The following is a 13,178-nucleotide window of genomic DNA, read 5'->3' as shown; positions in this document are numbered from 1 at the left end:
GATGGGGACAAGAAGAAGAATGCTGGCGACAAAGGTGGAGATGACGAGTTCCCCTCAGTGGAGAACGCCTTCTTCATCTTTGGAGGAACGACGACGAATATGACTTCTCGGCAGCGCAAGCGTGAGCGCCGCGAAGTCTTTTCCGTCACCAAGGCCACGCCATCCTACCTCGACTGGTCGAAGGACACCATTGCCTTTGGCCGCGAGGACCACCCCGACTACGTCCCGCATCCGGGACGTTACCCGCTCGTTGTCGACCCCATCATCGGCAACACTCGCTTCTCCAAGGTGCTCATGGACGGAGGCAGCAGCCTCAACATCATGTACGCCCCCACCTTGGAGCTCATGGGGATCGGATTGGACAAGCTACGCCCCAGCAAGTCGCCATTCCACGGCATCGCGCCGGGGAAGCGGGTCCAACCCCTCGGCCAGATCGATCTGCCGGTCTGCTTCGGCACGGCAGCCAACTTCCGCAAGGAGGTACTCACCTTTGAGGTGGTGGGGTTTCGAGGATCCTACCATGCCATCCTCGGTCGTCCTTGCTACGCCAAGTTCATGGCCGTCCCCAACTACACTTACCTCAAGCTCAAAATGCCGGGACCAAAGGGCGTCATCACCATCGGCTCTTCGTTTGAACACGCCTACGAGTGCGACGTCGAGTGCGTTGAGCGCGCGGAAGCTCAAGCGGAAGACGAGGCCCTCGCAGCCACCCTCGACAAAATGGCAAGCGAGGCCTTGGATTCCACACACCGACATGCCGGGAGCTTCGAACCCACCGAGGGTATCAAGAAGGTGCCCCTCGACCCGAGCCACTCCGACAACAAGGCGTTGCAGATCAGCGCCACCCTCGACGACAAATAGGAAGTGGTGGTCGTCGATTTCCTCCGCGCCAACGCTGATATCTTTGCGTGGAGCCCCTCGGACATGCCTGGCATACCGAGGGAGGTCGCCGAGCACTCTCTTGATGTCCGACCCAACTCCAAGCCGGTGAAGCAACGCCTGCGACGCTTCGGCGAGCTCAAGCGCCGGGCGATCGGCGAGGAGTTGCAGAAACTTCTGGCGGCCGGGTTCATCAAAGAGGTATTCCATCCCGAGTGGCTCGCTAATCCAGTATTAGTAAAGAAAAAGAGTGGAAATTGGAGGATGTGCGTAGATTACACTAGTCTAAATAAGGCATGTCCGAAGGTTCCCTTTCCTTTGCCACGAATCGATCAGATTGTAGATACTACTGCGGGATGTGAGCTCTTATCCTTTCTTGATGCTTACTCCGGTTACCATCAAATCAAGATGAAAGAGTCCGACCAGCTCGCGACTTCTTTTATCACACCTTTCGGCATGTACTGCTACGTTATGATGCCCTTTGGCCTCAGAAACGCCGGAGCCACCTATCAACGGTGTATGCTCCACGTTTTCGGAGACCAGCTCGGGCGGAGCGTAGAGGCATATGTCGACGACATCGTTGTCAAAACCAGGAAGGCGGACGACCTGGTTGCTGATCTCAGGATCGCATTCGATTGCCTACGAGCCAAAGGGGTAAAACTTAACCCCGAGAAGTGCGTGTTCGGGGTCCCTCGAGGCATGCTCTTGGGCTTCATTGTCTCCCAGCGGGGCATCGAACCCAACCCTGACAAAGTCTCGGCCATCACTCGGATGGGACCGATCCGAGACCTAAAGGGGGTACAGAGGGTCATGGGATGCCTAGCGTCCCTTAGCCGTTTTATCTCGCGTCTCGGCGAGAAAGGCTTGCCCCTGTATCGACTCTTGAGGAAAACCGAGCGCTTCACGTGGACCCCCGAAGCTCAAGAGGCCCTCGAAAGGCTAAAGGCATCGCTCACCCGTGCTCCCATTCTTACACCACCTACGGACGGCGAGCCCCTCTATCTATACGTGGCCGCGACGACCCAAGTGGTCAGCGCGGTGATCGTTGTGGAAAGACAAGAGGAGGGTCAAGCTCTGCCCGTCCAGCGGCCGGTGTACTATATCAGCGAGGTGTTGTCTGAGACCAAGACGCGCTATCCTCAGATTCAGAAGCTGCTCTACGCAGTAGTGCTAGCTCGACACAAGCTGCGCCACTACTTCGAGGCTCACCCCGTCACCGTGGTCTCGTCTTTCCCCTTGGGAGAGATAGCCCGCAACCGGGAAGCCGAGGGCAGAATCGCCAAATGGTCTGTGGAGCTAATGGGAGAGACACTCACTTACGCCCCCCGCAAGGCAATTAAGTCCCAAATCTTGGCTGACTTCGTGGCTGAATGGACGGACATTCAGCTACCCCCATCACAAATCCGGGGCGAATGTTGGACTATGTACTTCGACGGGTCGGTGATGAAAACTGGAGCCGGAGCCGGCCTCCTCTTCGTCTCACCTCTCGGAGAACACATGCGGTATGTAATCCGCTTGCATTTCCCTGCTTCGAACAATATGGCGGAGTATGAGGCCCTCCTCAGTGGCCTCCGCATCGCCATCGAGCTCGGCGTCAAACGCCTCGATGTGCGCAGTGACTCTCAGCTCGTCGTCGACCAAGTAATGAAGGAGTCTAGCTGTCACGACCCGAAGATGGAGGCGTATTGCAACGCAGTACGCCGCCTCGAGGACAAATTCGACGGCCTCGAGCTCAATCACGTCCCACGCAAGTACAATGAGGACGCGGACGAACTGGCCAAGATAGCTTCGGGGCGGACCACCGTCCCCCCGAACATCTTCGCTCACGACATCTCCAGGCCCACCGTCGAGTTCAAGCAACCGACGGAGGCAGGCCCCTCGTCCGCCGGACCCTCCGACGGGAACCCCCCGGCGGACGGGGTCGGGCCCATGGATACTAACTTCGGGACAACCTCCGCAGACGAGGCCGAAGCAATGGAAGTTGACGAGGCCCCCGCTTCGCGAGACTGGCGCGTTCAGTACCTCGAATGGATGGTTCGAGGGGTCCTACCCTCGGACCGCGCTTCGGCGCGACGCCTTGCCAGGCGGGCCAAGTCCTTCGTTCTAATCGACAACGGGCTATACAAGCGTAGCCCCTCGGGTGTCCTGCAACGTTGCATCCCCATCCCCGAGGGCATGGAGCTGATCCGCGACATCCATGCTGGCGTCTGCGGCCACCACGCCGCGCCACGCACCCTCGTGGATAACGCGTTTCGGCAAGGCTTTTACTGGCCCACCGCGGTCGCCGACGCCACTGACGTCGTGCGGACTTGCGAGGGATGCCAGTTCTATGCCCGAAAAACACACCTCCCGGCCCATGCCCTGCAGACCATCCCCGTCACGTGGCCGTTCGCCGTGTGGGGACTAGACCTCGTCGGTCCGTTGAAGAGGGCGCCCGGGGGCTTCACCCACTTGCTGGTGGCGGTCGACAAGTTCTCCAAATGGATAGAGGCTCGACCCATCGGCAAGATCAAATCCGAGCAAGCAGTCCAATTCTTCACCGACATCGTATTCAGGTTCGGGGTCCCGAACTCGATTATTACTGACAACGGCACCCAGTTCACAGGCAAGAAGTTCTTGGCGTTCTGCGACAGCTTCAACATACGTGTGGACTGGTCAGCTGTGGCTCACCCACAGACGAACGGGCAAGTGGAGCGTGCCAATGGCATGATCCTCCAAGGACTAAAGCCGAGGATCTTCAACAAGCTGAACAAGTTCGGCCGAAGGTGGCTCACAGAGCTACCCTCGGTCATCTGGAGTCTGAGGACGACCCCGAGCAGAGCTACGGGTTTCTCTCCGTTCTTCCTCGTCTATGGCGCCGAGGCCATCCTCCCCACCGACTTGGAATACGGATCGCCAAGGCTCATGGCATATCAAGAGCAACGAAACCAGCGAGCTCGCGAAGACTCGCTGGACCAAGTGGACGAGGCTCGAGACATGGCACTCCTGCATTCCGCGCGCTACCAACAGTCCCTACGAAGGTACCAAGCGCAGAAGGTCCGGCGCCGAGACCTCAACAAAGGGGACCTGGTGCTAAGGCTTCGGCAGGACAACAAGGGCCGCCACAAGCTCTCACCTCCATGGGAAGGACCGTACATAATCGCTGAGGTACTCAAGCCCGGCACGTACAAGCTGGCCAACGAAAAAGGCGAAGTCCTCACCAACGCTTGGAATATACAACAGCTACGTCGTTTCTATCCTTAAGCATTTCAAGCAATTTCTATATTGTTCGTAATCGCATTTTCGATTTCCCGAAATAATAAGGAAGCACCCTTCACTTATCGCTTTTTGGGAACCTTCCCGACCCTCGAGGGCTCGGGCGCACACGAACATAGAGGTACGCTCGGCTTTACCCTCGGCAAAGCCGAGCCTCCCTCGGGGGCTACTACGGGGGGAACCCCCGAACGTCCCCAAAAAGTCGCCAGTGTTTTTTCGAAATATTTCCGTCTCGATCCTGAGCTTCTCGTATCCTTGGAAAAAACGGACGTGAGGCGTAAGCAACCACGGTACGGGGCTGGCCGAGTCGCGGGGCCGCCTACGCCTCCGGGATACGGCACCCCCCTCACCACCCTACGCCTACGTTGCTTATGAACGCGAACTTCCTCGCAGATGTTTATCTAAGTCGCGTACGAAGAACACGGAAATAAAGTAAAGGAACACAGGCTCGATCACACAAGGCCTCGACGGGCCACACATTCAAATTACGAAACAAAATCCTTTATATTCATAAAGTGCGATTACAAGGCATGACCATGATAAACACTAATCTATTTACATGGGCTTCGAGGCCCAACTTTCCTACAGGCATCCATCCCCTCCCTGCGGGTCTTCAGGGGCGTCGAATTCAGCGATGGGAGGGATGTCTGCCTCGAGCTTCTCGGCGAGGACGGTGGCGAATTCCTCTGCCGCTGCGTCAGCTTCATCCATGATGACCGACGCGGCGTCCGCATCCGCATCATCGGGAACGACGTACCCCGATGACACCCTCTGGAGATCCATGAGGTAATGCGTCGAGGCTACGGCGAGAGCCCGCAGGACACCGAGGTGGAAGGTACTCTTGGCGTGTTCGGCAATCCGGCCGCCTAGCGCGCGCAGGCGGCTGATCACCGAACTGCCCGAGACGGCGCCCTCCCCCTCGAGCTCTTGACACACGCTCACGGCGGTCTGCTCCAGCTTAGCAAACTCCATCTGTGCCGCCGTGAGCGCGGTGTGGACCGCTTCCTTCGCCGCGGTCTCATCCGCCACCTTTTGCCTCAGCTCTGAGCAAAGGAAATCAACATTAGCCACGAAAGAAAGCAAAACGACGGAAAATCGAAGGTACTCACCTGCCATGTTCTTTTGCGCCTCCTCCCTCTGGGTACGGGCGGCCTCCTCGAGCGAGGAAATGGAGGCTTCCTTTTCCTTGAGGCTAGCCCCCATGTTCTGGAGGGCCACCTCCCTCTCTTCAAGGGCCACACCCTGTTCCTGGAGGGTCCCGGCGAGTGCAACCACGGCCACCTCTTTGTGGAGAAGCTCGGCTTTCTGCTGCTCAAGAGTGGCGCCGAGGTGTTGCAGCTCGGCGCTCTGCGCCTCCGCCTCCCGAGCTTTCTCCTCGAGCGCCGTCCGAAGGCGCTGCAGCTCGGCAGCTTGTGCCTCGGCCTCCTGGACCTTCTCCTCCGCTGCCGCCCTCTGGACGTCCCGCTCACCAGCAACCCGCGCCAGCTCCTCCTCCAGCGCCCGCTGACGCGCTCCCAGATCGGCCATTTTGGTGTTGGCGTCGATGTTTTTGAGCACCAGCTCGGCGTTGTGTTGCCCGAGCTGGCTCATCTGGGAGTACAGCCGGTTCATCTCGACACTCTTTTGGCGCGAGATTTCCCTCAGCTGCTGCAAAGGGGGAGGGTGTGGGTGAGGACGCGTAAAAGCTAAAACCGAATCCGAGCAATTTTCGGGGGGAAATATTTACCTGGCTGACCTGGTAATCCGCGTTCTGATGAAGCTGATAAGCGCGATCGAGGGCCTGCAAGATCTCGCGCCCAACGCCCATCTGCTTGTTCCAGGCCTCCTCCTCCTCCTGCTCCTTGCGAAGGAACTCTGAGGGGACACCGGACGGGACAATAACCCCGAGGTGGCTCCCCTCCGACGCCCCCGCTTCGAGCACGCCCGTGCTGGCTGACGCGAACTCGGCAATATGTGCGGCGGCGCTTGCCGCAGTAGCGGGGTCGATATCCATCGAATCCCCGTACTCCTCGCTGCTGTCTGGCAGCTCCACCACCGCCGTTGCGCCCCCCTACGCCGTGGGCATGGGCACTATCGCTGCGGTACCCTCGTCTCGGGCCTCGGTGGGCTCCGAGATGGGGGCTCCTTCTACCGCTGGCGCCTCTTGCGCCATTTCTTCTGCGAGACCCTCGCCCTCGGCCCTCGAAGGCTCGAAGACGGGGGTCTCCAGCGCAGTTTGGCCGGCAGGGTGCTCCTGCGCGCCCCCGCCAGTTTCTCCTCCTATGTCCGGCCGGGCGGTGATATCTGCATCGCCCTGACCGGCCTCAACATCAATGACCGCTTGGGCGGCGCCACCGGCACCGCCCTGGCCGGTCTCCTCGGCGTCGGCCGCTTGAGCAGCCGCCTCGGCGCCACGGTGGCCAGCGTCACTCTGACCAGCGTCACCCTCCTTCTCCCGGGCTTGCTGCACCGCCTGGGCCCCTCGGGCCACTGCCTCCCGTAGCCTAGCGGCCGCCGCCTCGAGATCCAATGGGGCGGGGGCTGCGGCGCCGTGTGCGGAGTGCTGCGAGCCCCGGTCTTGAGAGCCTTGGCCGGGGCAAGCCACACTGCATCCTTGGGAACGGCCCCGGGGCTGGAAGTCAAGAAGCACGAGTTGAGCGGGATCGAGAAATTTACCAAGTACATAACAAAAAACGAAATCCAAAATGCTTACCCAGATCGAGCGCTCATGCTCCTCTTCCTCGTGGCGCTCTTTCGAGCCTGGGGCATCGGGCTGTCCCTCGAAGACTGCCCCGAGGGCGCCCCCCTCGTGTCAGCCCGATGGCTCGAGGCCGCCAGCACGGACGACTCCTCTCCCGCACGGCCGCGGATCAGCACCTGGGGCGCAGGCGACCCCTCGCCGGTCGCCGGCGAGGATGACCCCCGCGCCACACCCTCGAGGGAGAGGTTCGCCAACGACCCCCTGCGGCCCTCGGCTCCTCTGGCGCCACGGTCGCTTCCTCTTCTTCGTCCCACAGGTAGAATGGAGGGGGGCTCGCGCCCTCCCCGTCCCCCCTCGGAACGTGGTCCTCGACGTCCGAGGCTTCCTCCTCATCCTCCTCCGAGGACTCGGGTGTGGCGGGCTGTGCCTTCCCCTCCGCACGAGCAAGCTTGCACGCCTTGTCATGCCCCGCCTTTCTCTTCCTTTTCCTTTCGACCTTCGCCTCCGCCGCGTCCTTCCACCTCTTCATCTTCTCCGCGTGGAGGCGATTGATCAGGCGCTGCTCTGGGACCGGGGGCCTCGAGGCGCCGCACCTCAAGCCCTGTAAAACACACCCGAAGAGGGGGTCAGGAAAAAGGGAACTACATGACGCACGACGAGTTCGAAGCCAAAGCTTACCAAGGAAATATACCCCGGCTCGGGGCGCATCTTGATCCTCCAAAGATCCGCGGGATCTTGGGGAAACTCCGCCACCGCGTACTTAGCCCTCCGGGCGGCGTTGGTGTGGGAGAGAAGCTTGCTCGACGTCCTTGAGCCTTCGACCTTGCTCCCGGGGGTGAGCTCGTAAATCGGTAGGGCCCTCTCCACGAGGGGGATCACCCTCTGCCGGTGAAAATTCGCAATGACGGCCGCCGCTGTCAGCCCCTTCCTCGCCAAGCGCGCCAGCGCATCGGTAAGGACCTCGAGCCTGGCTTGTTGCGCTGGAGGCGACACCCCCCAGTCCCACTTCGGCGGTCGCTCCCGGAGAACTTTGTTGGTGAACTCCGGAAGCGCGCCCTTGTGGTTCCGGAGGTAGAACCACCCTCGGCTCCACCCGGAATTGTTCGTCGTCATCTTGCTTGTGATATAAAAGTTCCTCCGGGTCGGGCAGATGTGGAACGTCAGGCCGCCGGCGCGCGCGTACCGCCTCGGCTGGTTCCGCGCGTTCTCGACGAAGAGCTCGCCGCGGAACAGATGAATCCAGAGGTCCCAGTGGACCTCGATGCCGAGGTACCCCTCGCAGATGGCGATGAAGACCGCCGCCTGCGAGATGGCATTCAGGCTGAAATTATGCAGCTCCACCTCGTAGTAGTCGCATAAGGCCCGCATGAACCTGCTGGCGGGAACGCCGAAGCCTCGCTCGTGGAGGCGCACGAAGCTCACGACATAGCCTTGCGGGGGCTTCGGCTCGGTCTCGTCCGGGCGCGGGGAAATCCACGCCGGTGCCCCCAAGTCCTGGTCGCCACGGTGGCCGGCGTCACTCTGACCAGCGTCACCCTCCTTCTCCCGGGCTTGCTGCGCCGCCTGGGCCCCTCGGGCCACTGCCTCCCGTAGCCTAGCGGCCGCCGCCTCGAGATCCAATGGGGCGGGGGCTGCGGCGCCGTGTGCGGAGTGCTGCGAGCCCCGGTCTTGAGAGCCTTGGCCGGGGCAAGCCACACTGCATCCTTGGGAACGGCCCCGGGGCTGGAAGTCAAGAAGCACGAGTTGAGCGGGATCGAGAAATTTACCAAGTACATAACAAAAAACGAAATCCAAAATGCTTACCCAGATCGAGCGCTCATGCTCCTCTTCCTCGTGGCGCTCTTTCGAGCCTGGGGCATCGGGCTGTCCCTCGAAGACTGCCCCGAGGGCGCCCCCCTCGTGTCAGCCCGATGGCTCGAGGCCGCCAGCACGGACGACTCCTCTCCCGCATGGCCGCGGATCAGCACCTGGGGCGCAGGCGACCCCTCGCCGGTCGCCGGCGAGGATGACCCCCGCGCCACACCCTCGAGGGAGAGGTTCGCCAACGACCCCCTGCGGCCCTCGGCTCCTCTGGCGCCACGGTCGCTTCCTCTTCTTCGTCCCACAGGTAGAATGGTGGGGGGCTCGCGCCCTCCCCGTCCCCCCTCGGAACGTGGTCCTCGGCGTCCGAGGCTTCCTCCTCATCCTCCTCCGAGGACTCGGGTGTGGCGGGCTGTGCCTTCCCCTCCGCACGAGCAAGCTTGCACGCCTTGTCGTGCCCCGCCTTTCTCTTCCTTTTCCTTTCGACCTTCACCTCCACCGCGTCCTTCCGCCTCTTCATCTTCTCCGCGTGGAGGCGATTGATCAGGCGCTGCTCTGGGACCGGGGGCCTCGAGGCGCCGCACCTCAAGCCCTGTAAAACACACCCGAAGAGGGGGTCAGGAAAAAGGGAACTACATGACGCACGACGAGTTCGAAGCCAAAACTTACCAAGGAAATATACCCCGGCTCGGGGCGCATCTTGATCCTCCAAAGATCCGCGGGATCTTGGGGAAACTCCGCCACCGCGTACTTAGCCCTCCGGGCGGCGTTGGTGTGGGAGAGAAGCTTGCTCGACGTCCTTGAGCCTTCGACCTTGCTCCCGGGGGTGAGCTCGTAAATCGGTAGGGCCCTCTCCACGAGGGGGATCACCCTCTGCCGGTGAAAATTCGCAATGACGGCCGCCGCTGTCAGCCCCTTCCTCGCCAAGCGCGCCAGCGCGTCGGTAAGGACCTCGAGCCTGGCTTGTTGCGCTGGAGGCGACACCCCCCAGTCCCACTTCGGCGGTCGCTCCCGGAGAACTTTGTTGGTGAACTCCGGAAGCGCGCCCTTGTGGTTCCGGAGGTAGAACCACCCTCGGCTCCACCCGGAGTTGTTCGTCGTCATCTTGCTTGTGATATAAAAGTTCCTCCGGGTCGGGCAGATGTGGAACGTCAGGCCGCCGGCGCGCGCGTACCGCCTCGGCTGGTTCCGCGCGTTCTCGACGAAGAGCTCGCCGCGGAACAGATGAATCCAGAGGTCCCAGTGGACCTCGATGCCGAGGTACCCCTCGCAGATGGCGATGAAGACCGCCGCCTGCGAGATGGCATTCGGGCTGAAATTATGCAGCTCCACCTCGTAGTAGTCGCATAAGGCCCGCATGAACCTGCTGGCGGGAACGCCGAAGCCTCGCTCGTGGAGGCGCACGAAGCTCACGACATAGCCTTGCGGGGGCTTCGGCTCGGTCTCGTCCGGGCGCGGGGAAATCCACGCCGGTGCCCCCAAGTCCTGGTTCCGTGGCAACAGCCTGTCGGCGACCAGCTGCTCCAACACGGCCACGGTGGCGGAGGACTTCCCCCATGGCAAGGGCTCCTGGATATCCGACATCTTCGAGAGTCGAGGGGGGATGGAAAAGGGAAGGCTCCGAAATGGCTAAGTCTCTTCCTCTCTCTTTCTCTTCCTCTCTCTTTCTCTTTCTCCTTTTCTCCTTCTCGCTCTAGGCTATGGGTTCAGGAGGCGACGGAGGCGGAGAAGGCGAAACAGGATGAAGGCAAATGGCCAGGTGAACCCAAAACGCCCCCTTTCTCTTCATATTTATTTACCACGGGGGGCGCACCCACCGCCACGGCCTAAATCTACCGCATTCAGTGCGGTAGATTTTGCTATCACTGACGGGTGGGCCCCACGGCCGCGGAGTCTCCCAAGCGCGCGCGCAGCAATAAATGCGGCACGGTAACCGGCGGGCGCGGCGTGACTGTTGCGCTATCCCATCCGTCAGCCGCCGCCCACGCCGCTTCGTCTGCCCGAGGCTGTCGCCTGAAAGGGCGCGCCCACACCGTGCCGCACAAATCGGGCCACGCCGCCCGCTACCGGCGGAAAACCCGCGCACACGCGTGGCTCAGGACTCTGCGACGTTTTCAGATCACAACGGAATATTCCTCCATGAGGTCTCTTTACCCTCGAAGGAATCGCATTTCGAGGCCTTACTGATCAGGGGGTCGAAGCCTGGCCCTTCAGGGGGTTCGACAGGCGCCCCAGATCACCAGAGTTAGGGACTGCTGGGATGTGCCGTACAAGCTACCCTCGAACGCGGAGTTCGAGACATCCTACACAGTGTTCAAGGCCAGTCGAGGGTGCCTAGAAGGGGGATCCCATCGAGGGAGAGCATCGAGCCCTCGAACCCTACCGAATGGGTTCGAGCCCCGCCTAGCGAACCCTCGCAAGCACTTTATGAGACGTGTCTATGGACCATGAGCCAACCCCTATCGAACGGGGCACGGACGTCCACTTGAACAACCCGCTAATATCTCACTGAAGCAGCCATAGCTCGCGGCCCGGGCATGGGTAGCATGGTGCGCTTCACCCCTCCTCCCTGCGGAAGGGCGATGAGGGTCGTAATTAAAGTCGAGGGTTTCCCCTGGACGCCTTCACACAGGCCTAGGCTTGGGGGCTCCTCGCACACCACGGTTCGAAACCACACCCTCGAATAAATCGACAACCATCACTTATGAAGCTCCACGCGTAAACCGAACCCACCGCTATTAGCGTACGTCCCCCTAACGGCTAAAGCTGAACGCTAGATCGCCGTACCAGCACTAAGAGTGCCGAGGCCGGCTGAAAAAGTACCGATGCCGGCTGAAAAAGACGCTGGACGGCCATCCCAGTAGAGCTACCCAGTGGGACGACGTTTGTAGCCCTTGGACGAGCACAAACGCTCCTCCAAGGCCTCGGGGGCTACACCCGCGGGTGCGCTGACGCGCCCCCGTGAAGGAGACTTCACATATATTCGAGGGTCGTTACTCTATGTACACCCCTATACCCTCGGTAATCCTCCCCGCAGAGGAAAAAGGGGACTTTATTGCTCAATGCAAGTAAAGATTACAAAGGGTCACCGGCGCGAAGCCCTCGAAAGATACAAACACCTTGCCACCTATGTGGCAATTTTCCCTGTCTTGGGGAGGAGCGAGCGACGAAGAAAGGCACCAAGCCCCTAGTTGACGCAGTGGCGAGGCTGCTAGGGATGCGAGAAGCGGCCCCCAGACCTCACGGGTCCAGCGGGACGCTCTCCTCGCAAGCCTTCTTCTAGCGTCTCCTCCACCGAAGACCACGCGGGGGGTCAAGCTGGCGGACAGCGCCCTCCGCACCGTCTCCCCGAGAGCAACCTTGTTGCCGGGGGGGACGATGCGAAAAACAGCCGCTGGACCTGGCGCCAGCGCCCCGGTCAGGCGTCTCCATCCCCCTTCAGGCTAGGGGACATCGCAGGAGCAGGACCCCACGGGCCCAATGCTCTTCCGCTGATCCCACCGAAGCTGAGGGATGGTGCGCACGCCCACTCCGGTCTTCCCCAACCGCTCGCAAGCATTCTTCTAGCACCAAAAGCCTAAAAAAGCCAGGCCACCCCATCTGGGGGCCGGTCACAAAAAGGCAAAGGAAACATTACAAGAATTGGGCAATGCTGGAAGAAAGAGCTGGGAGGTTGGAGAGGAAAGGGAACCCCACGATCCCTATTTATAGCTGCGCCGGGCGTAAAGCTTCAAGCCTGTCGAAGAGCGGTGGCTTGTATCGCCCGTGACGACACAGCACACCACGAGCAAAAGATATCCTCGGTCCCTGCACCGAGACACGACCGAACGAAATAAAGCGGAGCTGAGCCCCCGGATGCTAAGCGGTGCAGCATCGGCCCTGGCCGGATGCCCTCGAACGGCACGCCGTAAAGCAACCAGGAACGCTGGGGCCAAGGCCCTACGTACGGGACAGCATGATGGAAGCACCAGCTGCCAAGCAGCGGGCGCCATCGTCGCCCTGGCCCCCCTCAGCGCGCGGACACGTCTTGTCCTTCAAACAAACAAACAAAGAGGCGCGCGCCTCGAAGTACACCCCCCACGGGTGTACTATCCCGACCGACGTGTTGTCACACCTGCCGGGCCCGCGCTCAGGCACGCCCAGTGGGTGCACGACTTTGACTAGACATGTCAAGGGAGAAACTGCCGAATTACCCTTTGGACGAATCCCATGACTCGACCAAAGCCTCGGGGGCTACTGTCGGGTGCCACAATGTAACACCCTAATTTTAATTTCAGCATTTATTAATAAATTTAAATGGCTTTATTCAAATTTCTAAGGTTTATTTTGTTTAGTTGGCATTTAAATCTAATTTTTGTTCAATAAATAATTAAAATCCATCATAGGTTAATTGTGTTGTTGCATTCATGCTGGAGCATTGATTTATTTGTTTGAGTGTTAGGGTTGGATTCAAATTTTGTTTGAATTCAAATAGACTTGTTTGATTTAGAAATAGAAAAGTGATAGGAAAAAGAATTAGAAAAGGAAAAGAAACCCACACAAAACCGGCCCAGCTAAACCCCGG

At 60.3% G+C, this 13,178-nt stretch overlaps 1 protein-coding gene across 1 annotated transcript; it reads left to right on the top strand.

Moving 5' to 3' along the window:
* The first annotated feature begins 294 nt into the window (after positions 1–294).
* On the top strand, positions 295–861 carry LOC120653799. Its single transcript, XM_039931468.1, has one exon. The coding sequence runs from the start codon at positions 295–297 to the stop codon at positions 859–861; it is 567 nt and encodes a 188-aa protein (XP_039787402.1).
* Positions 862–13,178: the final 12,317 nt, after the last annotated feature.

The sequence above is a fragment of the Panicum virgatum genome, chromosome 1N (assembly GCF_016808335.1).
Source record: "Panicum virgatum strain AP13 chromosome 1N, P.virgatum_v5, whole genome shotgun sequence".
Lineage (NCBI taxonomy): Eukaryota > Viridiplantae > Streptophyta > Magnoliopsida > Poales > Poaceae > Panicum > Panicum virgatum.
The sequence above is the reverse complement of the archived record's forward strand: the minus strand, read 5'-3'. Positions and strand labels throughout refer to the sequence as shown.

Excerpts from the sequence above, each read along its gene's own strand:
- LOC120653799 (XM_039931468.1), top strand. The coding sequence starts at position 295 with ATGGACGGAGGCAGCAGCCTCAACATCATGTACGCCCCCACCTTGGAG.